Source organism: Rhamphochromis sp. 'chilingali' (assembly GCF_963969265.1).
Source record: "Rhamphochromis sp. 'chilingali' genome assembly, chromosome: 3".
Taxonomy (NCBI): Eukaryota; Metazoa; Chordata; class Actinopteri; order Cichliformes; family Cichlidae; genus Rhamphochromis; species Rhamphochromis sp. 'chilingali'.
The window spans coordinates 43541796-43558286 of record NC_137931.1 but is presented as its reverse complement, the minus strand read 5'-3'; the positions used below and the strand labels follow the sequence as shown (position 1 = coordinate 43558286).

At 41.6% G+C, this 16491-nt stretch overlaps 1 protein-coding gene across 2 annotated transcripts; it reads left to right on the top strand.

The window, feature by feature from the left end:
- The first annotated feature begins 354 nt into the window (after positions 1-354).
- Positions 355-14889, top strand: plpp2b (phospholipid phosphatase 2b). Of its 2 annotated transcripts, none has more exons than XM_080879028.1 (6): positions 355-634; positions 10005-10156; positions 10353-10615; positions 10831-10888; positions 11886-12062; positions 12985-14889. In XM_080879028.1, the coding sequence occupies exons 2-6, from the start codon at positions 10025-10027 to the stop codon at positions 13138-13140; spliced, it is 786 nt and encodes a 261-aa protein (XP_080735154.1). In that variant the 5' UTR covers positions 355-634; positions 10005-10024; the 3' UTR covers positions 13141-14889. The 2 variants fall into 2 exon arrangements, with proteins under 2 accessions (XP_080735154.1, XP_080735153.1); XM_080879027.1 differs by having other exon boundaries at positions 356-860.
- Positions 14890-16491: the final 1602 nt, after the last annotated feature.

Here is a 16491-nt window from a genome sequence, read left to right as displayed (position 1 = left end):
GGAAGAAAGATCTCAAGAGAAAATGGCACCAAGTTTGTTGTGTGGGTGTGATTTAAGAAATGGGAGCTGGATATTCACGTGAGGCTGCTTTAGTTCATTTAAGTAAACGTTAATAATTAACCCCATCAGTCAATTCCTTCTGTTAATACATTTATCCGTTTCGGGAAATGGCATCTTCCTTCTTCCTTCGTATTTTAAATCCGAGTGCACTTTTTTCAGCTCCAATTAAAGCAGTAATTGAGTCGTCTCTACTGAACATACATGAAAGGCGTAACACTGGCAAAAGCACAAAGAGAAAAAAACTTCTTCCTCCCTGTTTTCTGCGCACATGTGCGCAAAAGCTCGGTGCCTGGTGGTGATCGGATGAAGAGAAGAGCCAGACGAGGAAGCAAGGAGGAGGGATCAGGAGCAGTGGCGTGGTTTGACCGGAGTAAAGAGTTTATTCTGGATTCTGCGGACGCCTCCGTCACAGTTCAATCGGATGGTCTCTCTCTGGTCTTTATTTGATACCCAAATCAGTTATGTGCGCAAAAGGACGCAGAGCGTCAGAGGTGTGCTGCTCCGAAAGGAGTTTGGATAAAGTGGCGCTATAAGAAACTTACACACCTCCGCTGTCACTGTCATCGCAGCACAGGTACGAACCAGGATCCCGGAAGAACTCGTTGTACGGGTTACCCTTTGTTTTTAGAGTTACTTGTACGTTTCTGAGTGAACGAACTCAGATGGACTTGTTTACTTTATTCAAGAAAAAAATTATCTCTCAAAGTTTCTGATTGTAAAGTAAATTAGCGGAAAGAAAATGAAGGATCAGAAGAAGAAGAAGCTGTTCGTGGTGGTGGATGTGCTGTGCGTTACAGCTGGTAAGTTAACAACCTGTTCCTTTTATTTAGCACATGGACAATGCGCAAAAGTCGGCAGGCGTCGCTGGTAATATATTTGTGGCTACATCCGTTTCTTCTCATAATTCGCATTTTTTGTGTGTGTTTTGCACCGATAACAGCAGCTTAGGGTCTCTTGTAGTAATGGGAACTCAGCGGTGTTTGTTTATTTGCACGTTAAACTCAAGCGCGATTTTTTTTTTTTAATCAGACAAAAGGTTTTCTGGCTGGCTGCTGATTTTAATCTCTGTTGCTGATCCAGCAGCTGGACTGCCACACTCGGGTCTGGCGCTAAATGAGCAGCCTGTCACTCACTTTGTTTATGGAGATCCGGGCTGGGATAACGTCCCGGCCTTAAATGTTGGTGCAATTTCACCATGGCAGAACATAAGAGGAAATCTCAGTGTCATCCTCCTCGCAAGCTTGCATGCTTCAACCTACTCACCAAAACTTTGCAGGACTTTACAGTGCCCCAGAAAGCTGAATATTTGTTTATGGAAATCTGATACGCATGTGTGCGCCCCGCTTATTCCACATATTTTGTCTGCCAGGAATCCTAAAAAGACTGCTCCCAACTTCCTACGTTTGGTGCATTTTGGTACATTTGACTTTCTGCTGCGCTCGGAAACGGATGTTCCGCGTTTAACTTCAGGCAGAAACAGTATTTTCTGCTGTAACCAATGAACTAATATGTATCGGATTCGTCTCCTCCCTCCTCTGGATAGTGTCAGAAAATGCACCATACTAACAAACATTGTAGTAACAGCTTTCCACACTGATGAGAGTCTTTTGACATTCATCTTCAAGGTATGGACCACGATTAGGGAAGAAACAATGAATCCATTACTGGAGATTTACACGAACTGTATGAAATTACTTAATCAGTGCAGCTGTATCAATAACTCAATGCATTATAAAGATAATATTAATGTCACCGTATTCAGATTTGCATGATGAAAATAACCATGTACATACTGTACAGACTTTTGACAGACGTGTGAATCTTTTAATAATTAGCTGAGATTCAAAGGGGGTTTGTTAAAAACATATAAATACAGATGCCAAAATAAATAAATCACCGGGTTTAATAATCTGACAAATGTTTTCATCATAAAGATAATGATTAGATCAACTTTATCAAACAAAAAAAACAACAAACATAAAAAGTCTGAGCTGACATGTCCAGAAGAAGTTGTTTTCAGATGCGGACACAAGGATAATATGCACATGTGGAATATACCAGTGTGGTGGGAGGTTGGTTCACTGTGTTAATGCCACATGAGCACGACAGCCATCTGTTTTGCAACTCGCTGGTGTTTGGCACCTTGTTTATCACTTGTTTTGTCTCGGTTCTACCGGTGAGGTACAAAAGAGGAAGGAGTTCAGGACAAAGACTTCCAGGGCCCCCACTCCATCCCGGGCTTTACAAAGAGCTTAGGAGTATTTTCCATCAGTGGGAATATCCACAGACTGCTGAACATGATCAGCCTTACCATTTGATTATCACAAGTCTGGGATTAATGTCTGGGTTGGTCGGATGGTTGGTCAGATCTCGATGGATTATCCACCCTTTTTGCCTTCGCTTTCCCTACTGCCACCCATGTCATTCACCCAAATAATCGTCAAGTCAACCCCAAGTTTATGTGAGGTTTCCCCAGGCGTGTAATAACAACACGATAGAGCTTATAATTATGCTGACCATTAGCCTGTATGGAAACAGTGTTGAGTTGGGTTTCTTCTGCATTTTCAGACTGTTTACATTTCTTGAATTTGTGAGCCTTTCAAATCTGCATTTTTCTTCTCTCTGGACTTTTGCTCAGCCGAAGAAATATGTCTCACATTCAGCAGACTGCCTTCATCTATCCTTTGTTCAGGAATCCAAAGGCCAAAATCAATGGTAACATGAAAGAAAGATTTCTTTGGCATGCTCTCTATCTCTTTCACCCTGCCCTGCCCAGGTCAAACTACACTGATAACTGGTGGTATCATACGAATAGATGTGCCTCTGTCTTTTTTGTTGTGGTTTTTTGTTTAATACAGTCCACAACACAGTTACTGAGCACCTTAATGGATGAATGTGGTGTAAAATAGCTGGTTTGTGGTAGTTTACTGATGCCTTCCTACTCGAGGTCTGTCGTATTGTGTATTATTTGTCTAGTTTAAGCCTCCTGTCGCTTTTTCTTTTGTGAGGGACATTTGAGGTTGTTGTACTCGTCAAAGATCTACCTTGGTTTTGAATTTCTTGTTTATTGTGAGCTTCTGGCCTCGGTTCTTCGTCTATTCTTCCTCCCTTCCTCCCACTCTCCCTACCCCGTCTGTGTAAGTCTACACTCAGCACAAATAGATATTGGGTGTTGGCTCGAGAAAGGAAAGACCGGGTTTTAACCTCTCCCTGCCCACAGCTCTGCAGGTGTAACATGTATGTCACAGCTCACCTCATTTCATGGGTGCTCCTGTTGGAAAAATGAATGACATTTTGAATCGTGAGTAATGCGCTCGATAATACACCAGGCCAATAGACTAAATGGCCTTGGGGCGAGGCACTGCCAACGCATTCTTGTTTTCCCATGTGTCCGCTCGTTATTGTCTGTAAGATTGTGCCAAACCTGTTCTGTGTCATTGATTGCTGACCCACTTACAAAACGTGTTATGTATGTATTGTACAGTATGTAAAAGTTGATATTATGTAAAAGAAACATACCTGCATTTCTTAAAATGGTGTTAGAGTCCATCCATCCGTCTCTTCTGCTTATTCTAATTAGGGTCACGGGGGCTGGAGCCAATCTCTAAGATTTACAGTATTTTATAATTTTGTTTTCAGAGAATTGTATACTTATCACTTATCACTCTGCATTTGTTGGTTTCTTTTGCACAGCTAAAGAACAATGGCAGCAGAGTTTTTGATTTGCGCCTGGCCTGCACATATCAAGTTGTTCTCAGTATTTTATATGATCACAATCACAGTGACACATACAATAGCGCTTGCTCACAGATTCCCACGGCAGGAAAACTGTCAGACTTTCTACACATTTCATTGCATTTTTTACTCTAAATGCACTCTGTCCCCTTGCTGTGTTGCTTGCCAACCCTGGTTAGTTTGTCGGTGAAGCCATCCAGCGGAGTCTTCTGGGAGCCGGGCCTCTCATGTGGTTTTTGTTGGTAAGACTGATTGGCTTGAGTTCTCAGAGCAAAGCTATGAAGATGCTTGATGGGAATGGTTTTCCTTAGGAGAGCCATGTCATGGAAACTGAAGCCCTTTTAAACAAACAGACACGTTCCACTGAGAGAACTTAGTTTCTTTATATTTTGGTTGCTGATATTCAAATTATTTTAAATCGTTGAAAGTGAGGTTGAGCGTGGAATTCAGGTATTTTATAGGCATACATTGATTATTTTTGACTGTTTGTTTCTACAGTTTTTTTAAGTTTTTATTTGTATGTTCTTTTATGTAGCTCTGCCATGTCGACATCCAATATTCTATTTTTCTGTATATTTATTGATGTTTATTACAGGATACCCACTGCTCTTTGCAGATCTACGTTATTATTTTGGACTTTAGCAGAGCTTAGCATGATTCACAGTTCAAAATAATCTTTGTTTTGGTGTAACCCCCCAATTCGTGCACTCTGGAATAAGCTCTATAAGCACTTCTCTCCTTAGGTAACCTTTTTTTCTGAATGATGAACAGCAGGTGTTTGGGGCTGCTGTGCTCACTGCCAGAGCTGTCACTGACATCATATAAAACCTCGAGTATCAAAAATGTAAACAGTGCTGTTTGATCACTAGAAAAAGATACGAGCTGTAAATAAGCCAAACGCAGTCTAAAAGACATGTTTCTTGTTAATGTCGATCCAAACTAGATTTTAAGGACTAATCCAAACAAGCTGGGAACGTATAAAGGCAACATCAAATATATACAGGATAAAGTACGACACAGCAAGGCAGCAGTTTATTTAGTAAGGTCAGGATTATTCATTGTAGCTGCACACATCAGACTGCCTTTTAACTCCTCCCGCAGGCCTTTCTGGTTTAGGTTGAAACCTGTGTGGCCTACTTCTTTGATCCCCTCCAAACCCAGACTCTTTGATTGCTCACCCAGATTTAGCTGCTCTCCCACCACTCGCACAGCCTCGCCTGCCGCCATGTCTCCTTCTGCTCTGCTTGAAGCTAAGCACGCGTAAATGATGGACGGAGTGAAACAGTGGGATTAAAAATAAAGAATGGACCACAGCAGCAGCAGGATTTGGTGTGACTGGTGAAGTTGGGCGTTCCTCATGTGAATTAGAATTCCAGAGGCCTACGCCGGCAGAGGTTGTAGGCTCAGCACATACCTTCCACATTAGTCAGTCCAGCTTGGAGGGGCGACAGTTAGAAGGAGAGAGAGCTTTAGCTGGTTTTTTTAACTGCAACACATCTTCTTGAGCATGACCTGCTTTGACATAAAAACATGTTTGAATTGGAGGGAACAAACAAAGGAGAGAAATTTTTATTCAAAGGAATAAAAAGTGGAAACACTCCAGCTAAAAGAAAGGGGGGGAGAGCCTCCCTCTGTCCTCATCCACGCAGGCTGGAACTGGAAGCAGTCAGGAATTGAGTAAATGACTAAAGAGTGACACAGATTTCTAAGAAGCGGTGAAATGTAAGATGAAAGTAAAACAGTCAACAGGAAGAAAAGAAGGCTAGAAATACAATAAGAAGAAGGTGACCTTCATGCTGCAAAGGCAGGAAACCAGAGTGGAAGAAATTAGATGGAAGAGCAAATGTTCCAGCTACGACCCCGAAGGGAGGGCATCCTAAGGGCATGGGAACACCCATCTCACGCCACACACAGGCTATGCACTCTTTAGGTATGCATAATAAAAACCCAGACAGTATGTTTTTCAAATTAGGGAACATAATTGTCCATCTGTGTGGTTATGCAGGTGCAGCAAGTTATGTCAGAGAAACCACGGTGAGTAGGTGTCAGTTATTCTCAAACTATGACTTCCAGGTAATCATGGCAGTTTGACTGAAGGGACTAAGGTCTCCAGAGCAGAAAAATGGACCCTGTACAGCAAATACATGTAGACATGAAAAGGAGGGAAGGGAAATGGAAGAAAAAGACCTAAGCTAGCAGAGGATGTGACGGGCCTTGAATGTCAGCACCAGAGTGCGATTGTGGTCCAAATGGTCCTGCATAATTGCACATCTACCAGCTAAATAAAGCATTACCCAGTGAGGCCTCTATATTTACAACAGAGGGAGAAGTGTGTGGGAGGACACTGTGATCGAGTGAGTGACAGAAAGAGAAGAATGAATGGCTTTAAGCATGACAGAGAAACAGGGGGAGAGGATGTGATTCAGCAGCGGTGGAAAGAATGAACATGCTGCTGTTGTTCATGTATCAATTAATGCAGAAATCTCCTTCTGACTGAGCTGGATTCCTCAGACAGTCATTCTCAGTTACTCTCATATAGCTTCATTTTGCTCTAGTATCCATTGTAGCAGTGGGAGTCACCAAGGTATTACTGCAAAGTGGAACCAAAGACTCTAAAGTGAACCTTCTTTAAACGGAGGCAGAAGGACTGCACATTAGAGGCTCAGGCAGGAGCGTTTCCTGGCCACATTTTCCTCCCTCAATCTTTGGAGGAAACATCCAAAAACAAGGCTTTTCGCATGCTAAAGAAATAAGTCTACTCTTTTTATTGTTACTTCCATGTATTCTGTGTTCTTTCAGATTTTCTCAACAGAAAAATCTCCAGTAGAGTCAGAGACACTGCTCGGTCTTTAAGTGGAGGCAGCTCTGGAGCAATGTCAGTTTGGGTTGTGGGATTGTCTCGTGGTATGCTGGAGGCCTATTTTGTGTGCCGATGGGTCTAATTTTGTCTGAAAACTGTGTTGGAGTATGTCTGCTTTTCCAGAGACTGGCTGGTTTGTTTCTTGCAGATATTATACGCAGGGGGACTGCTCATGAGACACACTCGCATACGCACCTCAGGGCGTACCATTTATTTTGCCCATGAGAGCAGTCCAGACTCCTTACATCATTTTATTTCTGCCATTTCCCCCCCTTTTCATCTGAGCTTCTGATTCATGACTTAAAAGTTAAAGGCAGGTGTCAGCTGAATTAGTGCTTCATGGATGAAAACAGACATGAAAAATTAATACTTTTTTTACAAGTCAGAGGGGCTTTTTAAAGACCTGCAGGCTGACTTCATTCAGTCCATAAACCCTGTCCTGTTAAGAGGATTTAGTAAGCATTAAAAAACATAAAGATATTGAGCTGATGAGATGAATACATTTTTGCAGGCAGTAGAATAATGGTGATGATGGATGTGCAAAAGCTGTTTAGCCATGTGTGAATTTGTGCGATATTTCATTAGCTGGCACATCATTTTAAAGGTTTTTTCCCCCTTAATTCTTCTCCTGCTTTGCTGTGATTAATGGCCTGGTTCTATCATGCGACTCCAGCATAGAAATAATTATGTTGTACTGCTGCTTGACATTTACCATTCTGTGTTAGGTAAATAAACTTCTCTCTAGAGTTTGTCTAGGCCAACCTTATAAAAACCTTCAAACTTGGTGCTATGTATTCATGGAGGTAGGTTTCATTTAAACCTGACTCTGATTTTAGTGCAACTATTTTTTCCTGACTCCACAGAGAAATAAAAAGTAGTAGTTGTTGGGGTTTTTTTTTAAGTTTGCTCCATTTTTTCCAGCTGGTAGCAGGATGCAGGATACAGATGGATAAGCTGCCACCCAAAAGCCACATCAGTAAATCTGCATCAGCGAGCTCCCCTGTGGTGCTTCAGACAGGATGTTAGTTAAATATAAGAGACTGTATTACACTACAGTTATCACAGACAGGATTTGGTGGCTGTAACAGGAAAATGTGTGGAATAGGACTTTAAAATCCTGGTTTACCACATCCTGCACACTGGAGTCCTGTGCTCATGCAGTGATTGGTGGGAATCTGCCACACAGTGAAAGGTGACAACCAGCTGCTGCTTGTAATGTTACTGGTCTTAGAAATAAAATAATAAATGTACTTAAACTGCCTGTAGGCACTAAAATTACTTGCTGCTGCATGTAACAATAGTTGCATGTTTTGGAAAATGTTTCTGATTGTTTTTACGCATAGTGGGAAAGCTTCCCACGTCCTCCCCAGGGTACTTTGATTAGAAAGACTAGTCTGGCAAAAGGCTTTTAAATAAATTTACTTTGTGACTGAACACTGTCTTTGTTAAAGGTAACGTCTCTACTTTTTTTCCTTCAATGTTTGTCTAGTCTAAATCCAGCTCCATCAAGGCCAGGTCAGCAGGGGTCAATGCACAATCATGTGTTCATCCAATTGAGCACTATTGTTTATTCTGCTCTCAGCACAAAGCCTGTATTTTGCTGCTGCCTTTGCTCACTGAGCCCATAAAACCCTTTGTCCACAGGTGTGCAGGCGATATGTCTCTATATCCCATCTCATCCGTGTCACCTTCGACATAGAGAGATAAGATCAAGTGCATGTTATTCTTCTTCTGTCATCATACATGGCCTGTTGCCGAGAATACTGAACAATAGCGAGGGGTATTTCTAAGAATTTGAGTTGTTAAATGTACTGAAGTGACAGTTTTCGGGTCCACTTACAAACTAAGTAGTGCTTTTCTTTGTGACAGTGTTCATACATTTGCAGTAGGCTGTTCTCCGATATCTGTCACGAGGTGGAATTAAACATGGAATCAACAGAGCATTTATCTCAGCTGAATCCCAATCCGCCTTCCTCTTGTATATTTTCCTTTAGTTTCAGTCTTAATGGTCTCTCATCAGTCAGGTTCACTGGAAGTCTTCCTAGAAATATGTCAAGGGCAGACTTTTTTTGCTTTTAAATGGGAGGGGTGCACAGTTCATTTACGCAGAAATTCAATGCTATTGGTGAGTGAACTTTTCAAGTTCTTGCGATGCTTTTGCATTGCTGTTTTTGTTGCATTTCGCATGCAGGCACTTGGTATTTTCACAGTGGGCCCAAGACTGTCCGCCTTCTATGGATAGCAGTATTAGGGTGGAGAACACATTCCTTACTAGGGCTGGAACACCTGATCATTTCCAGCCATTTGTCAGTTGATTGTTTAGTCTTTGACTTCTCTAATGAATGTCAGAAATACCCGTAACCCTATAAAACTACAAGTTTGCAGTGCCATGTGAGGGACAAAAGATACCTATACCTGTGCATATAAGGCCTTTGTCTCACATATTGTCTAAATCTCCCTAGAGTCATTCTTCACCACTCTGCATTGTAGCCTTGAAAGGGGATCGCCAAAGACAGCTAGAAGCTCGTTTTAATTGGGTCACATTGCTAAGCTGTAGAAATAAGTATCAGCTGTTTTTCAGCAGTCTCATATCTTCAAGTCTCATTTGAGCTTCTGCAAATTTAACAGGTTTTTGATTCACATAGCAAAGAAGCAATTTGCAAAATGTATTCAGAAACTGTTTATTAGTTCTTCACATTCTGAAATGTGCTTGTTAGTGAGTGTCTGTTAGACAGAGAGGAAGATGGTGAGCGTGTGGTTTAGGAATTGAGTTTTCTGAACCTCTCGAGGACATCATGCATTCTCGGGGGAGCTGTAAGCAGCTATATTTGGGCTTATTTTGCACACAACCACATGCCTGCAGGAATTTGTGTACAGTTTTTTAACTGTTTATATTGTACACATGGGTATATGTCTGATGTCTGATCTTTTTTTTTTCTTTTTGCATATGCTCATGAATATAAAATCTATTTCCCACTGTGTATTTTTGCCTACATTTAAAGCACAAAATGTGTTTCTCCTTGTGGGTTGTTTTCATCCTTGTGAACTTAGCATTTATCCTTAGAAAAAAATTTCATCCCCCAAGTTAGGACATGAGGTAATGTCTGAAAAATACAGAAAAATAGCCAAATGTGTTTTTCTACCTCATTAGTCTTTGATTTTAAAGTACATTAACTTGGATCTGGGATCCTCTTATGTGCCGCCCAATCACGGCCGAAACCCAGGAACTTCTGTTACATCACAGTCGAACACCTATGCATCCATCTCATCCCAGCAAGAGCAAAATTTATCCAGATATGCAATTAGTCTAACATAATAAGACTGTTCATCTGGTTTGTTTTCCCTCCAGCGGCACTGCCTTTCATCATTATGACCATTGTCTCCAAGCCATACCAAAGAGGCATTTACTGCAATGATGACAGCATCAAGTATCCCCTAAAACTAGACACCATCACCCCCGGTATGCTGGCAGCTATCACCATCTGCTGCACTCTCGTCATTGTAAGTGTAACAGGACGTTTCATGACATTGTTCTAGCTGACTTTACTCATTTGACACGATTCTATGGATGCATTTTGCCAGAACTTGACAATAAGTTGATATAGAAGTAGGAGAAGACTTTTTATGTAATGGAGGAAAAATGTGGGGGAAAAAACCCAAGAAATAATCTTTGATTTTTTTTATTCTCTCTCCTCAGATCTCATCTGGAGAGGCTTATCTGGTCTACAGACAGAGGATTCAGTCTAACACACAGTTCAATCAGTATATAGCTGCACTCTACAAGGTAGTAGGCACCTTTCTGTTTGGAGGAGCTGTCAGCCAGTCACTTACTGACCTTGCAAAGTACACTATTGGGCGTCCAAGGCCAAACTTCATGGCAGTATGTGCACCGAAAGTCTGCACAGGATACATGCTGGTGATCAACTGCACTGGGACTCCTGAGGATGTCACAGAGTCTAGGTAGGAGGGAAAGAACTTCCATCAGTTTCTTTATAGAGGAAACAAGAACCTCACACAAATTACACAGATTGTAACATACTGTAAATCAAAAAAAAAACAGACATTGTCTGTGAAAAGGAAGTCTAACACATTTTACATGATATTGATGCTGCAAAATGCTACTGTACAAATATCCTGTGTAAAGCAGTTACATCTGAATTGTGTTTTTTCTCTAGATTGTCCTTCTATTCTGGTCACTCCTCTTTTAGCATGTACTGCATGCTTTTCCTAGCGGTAAGTACAGAACGTGAGCTTCAAGAAATAAAACCCATCTCTCTGTACAGTTAAAAAAAATTAAATAAAAAAACTCCTAAACCTCTGGGCTCCTTTAAGAGCATTCTCATGCATTTAGATCTGTACTCAGAGACATAAAAGGGAAAAGTGGAGTCCAGGGGAAGAATGTAGTGAGACAAATGATCTGGAATAGTCTGCAACCCTTTTCCCAGCAATGATGAAGGCAAAGCACGAGCTCTGACCTGTCTTCCAGGCCTATTCAGCTCATTCCACTTGGCCCCATCTCTTTGTTTTAAAAGGCACCGCAGCTAGACAGCAAGCTCCAAGCAAAGCAGCTTTTATTTTTTTCAGTTCCAAGAAAAGAGCGTCCAGCTAGTGTCCATTCCTGTCTTTGGCACTCTCTGTTTTGCAGGCATATGCTGCAAACAAACATAGAGCTCAGCTGTGACATCCAGCCCTTGTCCTCTGGGCTGCCTTGAAAGAGTATGCTATAGTGCTGAATGCAGCGTAGCTGTATGGCAGGCGGACGGTGGTGCGATGCCAATTTTTACACCTTTAACAGCAGCCGAGCAGAGTTTTTAACTATTGCCAGATTCATATTTTGTTGGCATCGGTGCTTTCCAGCATAAATGGGGTTCGAGTCTGTGGAGAACATAAATTAGATTTGTACTCAGCACCTTTTTAAAGTTAAATCTAATTTGAGAGGTGCCAGCTACTGTTTTCACTGCAAACTCAAGCACCAAAGTCATAGGCTTTTTTTTAAAGGATCCAACCAGTATCTTGATAGTGCTGCAGTTTAAGCACATTTAGAAATGGCAGAAATTTCCCTACTTTACTGTTTTGTTAGCATATCACATTGCAGTTATGATGTATGATGCAGTGTTGCCATAATATAACTGGTGACTATGCTGTTATGTATTGGTGTGATAACCTTTTTAGGTTCCAGCAGTGCTAATAGCATCATTGCTCTCTTTTTCCTCTCTGTTTCCACCTCCAGCTTTACGTGCAGGCGAGATTTGTGGCAAAGTGGGCCAGACTTCTCCGGCCCACCATCCAGTTCTTCCTGGTGGCCTTCGCGGTTTATGTGGGTTACACCCGAGTCTCTGATTACAAGCACCATTGGAGCGATGTGCTGGTGGGGCTGCTGCAGGGAGCGCTTGTTGCTTTGCTAAATGTGAGTCTCCACGGCAACGTCCTACAAGATAAATGCTACAAAAATTAGTGATTTTATAGTAACACAGCCATTACTTTTAAAAGCTTACGCCTGGGAACTTTTGCCAGTTTTTCTTTTTACTTCTCCTCTTGAGAATTTATGATTACATGGAGACTTTTTTTCATTACATTTTTTGCACCACCAGCTTCCTACCTGATGACATATTAACTTTGCATCTTAGTCCTGTGGTTTCCAAGTGCTGGAAAGGCAAACACGGGTGTGACCGTCTAAATCATAAAAATGACATTTAGTGGAAACGTTAGCAGAATAGCTCAAAACATATATTTTATTCCCAAAGTTAAAAGCCATGTAGAGAGGAAGCATGAGTAGAGTGAAGTGTGACAGCAGCATGGTGTGTCTTGATACAAACCCACATACTCACAGCTGGCAGGTAACAAGTCCATTCACCTGCTTCATCCAGCTGGGCTTCTTTATTGTTTGGCCACTTCCCTGTTATGATTGAACCACTGTCAGCTCTGCCTCGTGGAAATTCTGGAGTGGTAGAGCGTGTGTTTGTGTGTCTGTGTGTGTCCATGCATGATTAATTGGGATGTGAGCCTGCACCTTTGGCCTTCACAGTGCTGCGCGCAATTAGAGACCCTCCTGGGCATAGGATTTTATGGTCTGCAGGGGTTGTGCCTGCTCTCTGTGTGTTCCTCTCTGATGTGTGTGAGAGTCTGCGTTAGTGTGTCATTTAACAGCTGTTCACAGTCCTCTCCAGACACGTGTAATCACAGTTTCCAGCTCTGCCCGACCTCCTCAGTGTCCCTTACTTGTTTATACTCCAATCTCTGTAGCACAAATAATTTTCTAAGTGACCTGCAATCTTGTCTGGCTTCCTTTTTTTGTCCCCTCTTAATCTCTCCTTTCCTCTCCTCTGCAGGTGCACTTTGTGTCGGATTTCTTCGAGAAGTGTCCTAAACGTTCCAAGAGGCCGGGCACTCGCGATGGTGAGGAACCAGAAAGGAAACCCAGCGTGCAGATTGCAGACTCTGAGAACAGCAACCATTACAACTACCACAGTCGTGGCACTGTGTGATAGTGGACTTAGGAACAAAGACTGCAAACCTGCAGACCACAAACCTGTGTGATAGCGTCAAATCCAGGGGCTTCAACCTGGTTAGATCAGGTAATAACCTGGGTTATATGCAATCCTGACTCTTCAGGATGCCTTCTGTCCTGGAACTGTGTCAAATTTTAATGTTTTGGTAAGTTTTGCAATCGGCCCTTTGTATTTGTGTTTTAAAAAAGAAAGGAAAAGCTAGACTTCTGACCTGTAACTTTCAACCTCTTTTCTCTGCATCAACCACTCACTTTCCACCTGCTCCACAGGACTGAGGGATGCACCCCATCCCTAGGCACCTGAGACACAACCATGACACTTTTCTCCTGTAAGAGAGAAAGAAGCATATTTTCAAGCTATCATTATTAACGGTAAAGCAAAAAAAGCTTTACCAAATGCAACATGGGTAACATTGTTACCTGTGTTAGCAATGCAGGTTTCAATAGCTGTAAGCTTCCAGTGTCTTTTTCCAGCACACTGACAAAATAATGTCAGATAAAAGTCTCTCTGCATTTGGGTTGATACATATTCTACTTTCTTTACTCATTACTTGCAAATTAGGGTTGTTATTATTATACAGTATGCATGTTATCTGTTCCAGAATGGATCAGTGACAGCACCTAGATTTCAGTTATACAGAGCGAATGCAGTGATAACCTAAAAGTGCCTGAAAAGTGCCAAAAACTGCACCAGAATCTGGGCACGGTTTCAGAATTCAAAGCAGCTATTTCACTTCCAGTGAGTTCTTTAATTTTAATTAAAACTACACCAATTAATGGAGCTTTAACATCAGAGTGTATTTTTTGATTTGTGAAAGTAGAAAACCAAATTTGTCTAGAATAATTGTAACGAGAAGAATGTTCAGGCAGGAATGTTTCTAAGTGTTGGTGGATTCATGTCATTTTATTGGACCTACAGTAGAAGAATACTGAATTTCTGACTGTCGGTTAACTTATTTTCCTATATAATGCCATCCTGTTGACAGCATGTCTCAAAAGCTAAAATACAGGTTTTTTCCTGGCAGTCGACCAAATCGTGGAGTCCGTGTCACCTCGTTCAACAGACATCTATGGATCTTGCTGCCTGTTTGATAAACACATTTTTAAAATGCTTGAGTAAATATTACCCGAATTAACAATGTTGTTATAATTTTTTATTACATTGCTGATTTTGTGGTGGTTTTTCTTTGGCTCTGGCCCATGTTGGTTAACTGTAGAGCCAGTTAACCAACATGGGAAACAAGAACATCCAGTAATGTTTCATAACTGCCGTACAAACAGATCTGTGTCTCTGCTAGAACAAACATTTTGTTCTTAAAGTGCTAGACAGGTTTACCAGCTGACAACACACTAATTAGATTAGTGCTCATTCATGTTGGCAGACTTCACTAACTGTCATGTGATATCACTGATTTCATTACGTTTAGCATGAAACTGAGCTAAGGTGAGGACACATCGAATCTTCAGCTTTTAGGCTCATGTCCAGACTGGAAAGTTTCTGAAATGTAAACATGTAATTGTGGATTAGATTAATGATTTGTTTGATCACCTATGTGAAATGGACTGCAGTAGCAGACACCATTGATGCCTGTAGCTTTTATTTCTGCTGGACTTGATGTGTCATACCACTACTATACAATCAATCAAATATTAAGAAACGTTGCCTCTATCTTGTGTCCCTTTTCCACTTTTTTTCTAATTTTTTGTTAGAAAAAAAAAATTTGTTTAGCAAATAATAATCAAAGATGGACGAGACAGCCATTTTGAAAGTGGTTAATAAGTTATTTTGAATATAAAATGTTCTTTATGTACTTTTATAAGGTTGGAAGTGCCAGCTCTAAGGTTTTTTGTGCAATCACCCCAGCTTGCCACTATGAGCCACAAATACTGTATCCATGAATGCTATAAGACATGTTTTTAAGTTTTGTGAAGTACGTGTGTGTTTATACACCTATATTTGAAATAAATAACAGACAACAACAAAAAGAATGATTAATATATAAATTGTATGCTTTTATTTCAAATGTAGGGATGTTTTAGTCTTACCTGTACAGTGTGCTTTGGCCCGGGATTTCTCAGACTGGTGCCTGTTGGATTTGCTACACAAACAAATCCAATTCCAGGTCCAAACGGATGCCAGATGCCTTGGCAGGGCTCTTAAATGGCTGCTGTAATGATGAAGAGTTACATACCCAGCTGTGTATTTGAAGCTTGTAACACTGCTCTGGTTCCACTTCAAACATTGGTCCATGTTCCTTTTCCCCTTCCTGTGCTGATGAATGGTGTGCATAAGGTCTCATGTGTAGATCTTGTACAGTGTATAAACAAGCACCGGGATGATGGACAATAGATCAGACAGACCACAAACCTGATAGGCTGATGGACTTGGTGAGAAAAGAACACAGAGGGAATCTTAACTGGCAGTGACTGTGAGGCCCCAAAGCTGTGCTGTAGTGGGGGTGGGGTATCCTATGGCAAACCTTAGTCCACAGGGATTTCCACACATTTAAAGTGCACATTTACAACAAGAAGCATCTGGAAGTGGTTGCACAGATGTGCAATGCTCTGCTTGTGCTTGCTACTTATATCTAAAGCATGTGTATATAACTCAACCTGACGAATGGCAGAAAATAGGGATGGGTACCGGTGTCATGGCACCGGTTCTGACATAAACGGTAGTAACCAGACCGAAAAGCAGCGCACATTTCGGTGCTTTATTTCGGTGCTTTTTTTTCCTGGGCTGTGATACAAGTCTAGCCAATCACTTTACGTTTCCGAGGATAGTACGCGGGGCCAGGTACGTACGTTCTGTTAGAGCAGAGCTACAGATTAAAAATGTCCAAGGCGAAGCGGTTAAAAGTCTGGCTGTACTTCACAGCAAAATATGCAAACTCAGCAGCCTGCAACAAGTGCTTTAAGCTGATACTGTGATACTGTCAAAGGAGGTAACACCTCAAATCCGATGAAACACCTGGCGACGCATAGCGTTTTTTTTAAAAGCCGAGAAATGCGCCGTATCTGATAGCTTGCTGCGAGACCTCACACCGTGCACGTCGGGTGGGTTGCCAGTTATCGGGCCCGGAGCAACATCCCCCAAAAACCCGAAGAATAGAGTCCTGGCCCCTCGCCCTGCCAGTGTAGCAGAAATGATGAGGATGATGATGGCAGCAGCAGCCGTTCTTCTCTGCATGAGTAGCTTCATGTTGTTCGTGTGTAATTTACGTTGAGTAGGCTAACCACGTTATTACATTAATGCATGTAAGGTGAACTAGCAAACATCATCATAGCTACATGCGGCTGTCCTCTTGTTTGATGGCAGATACTCCCT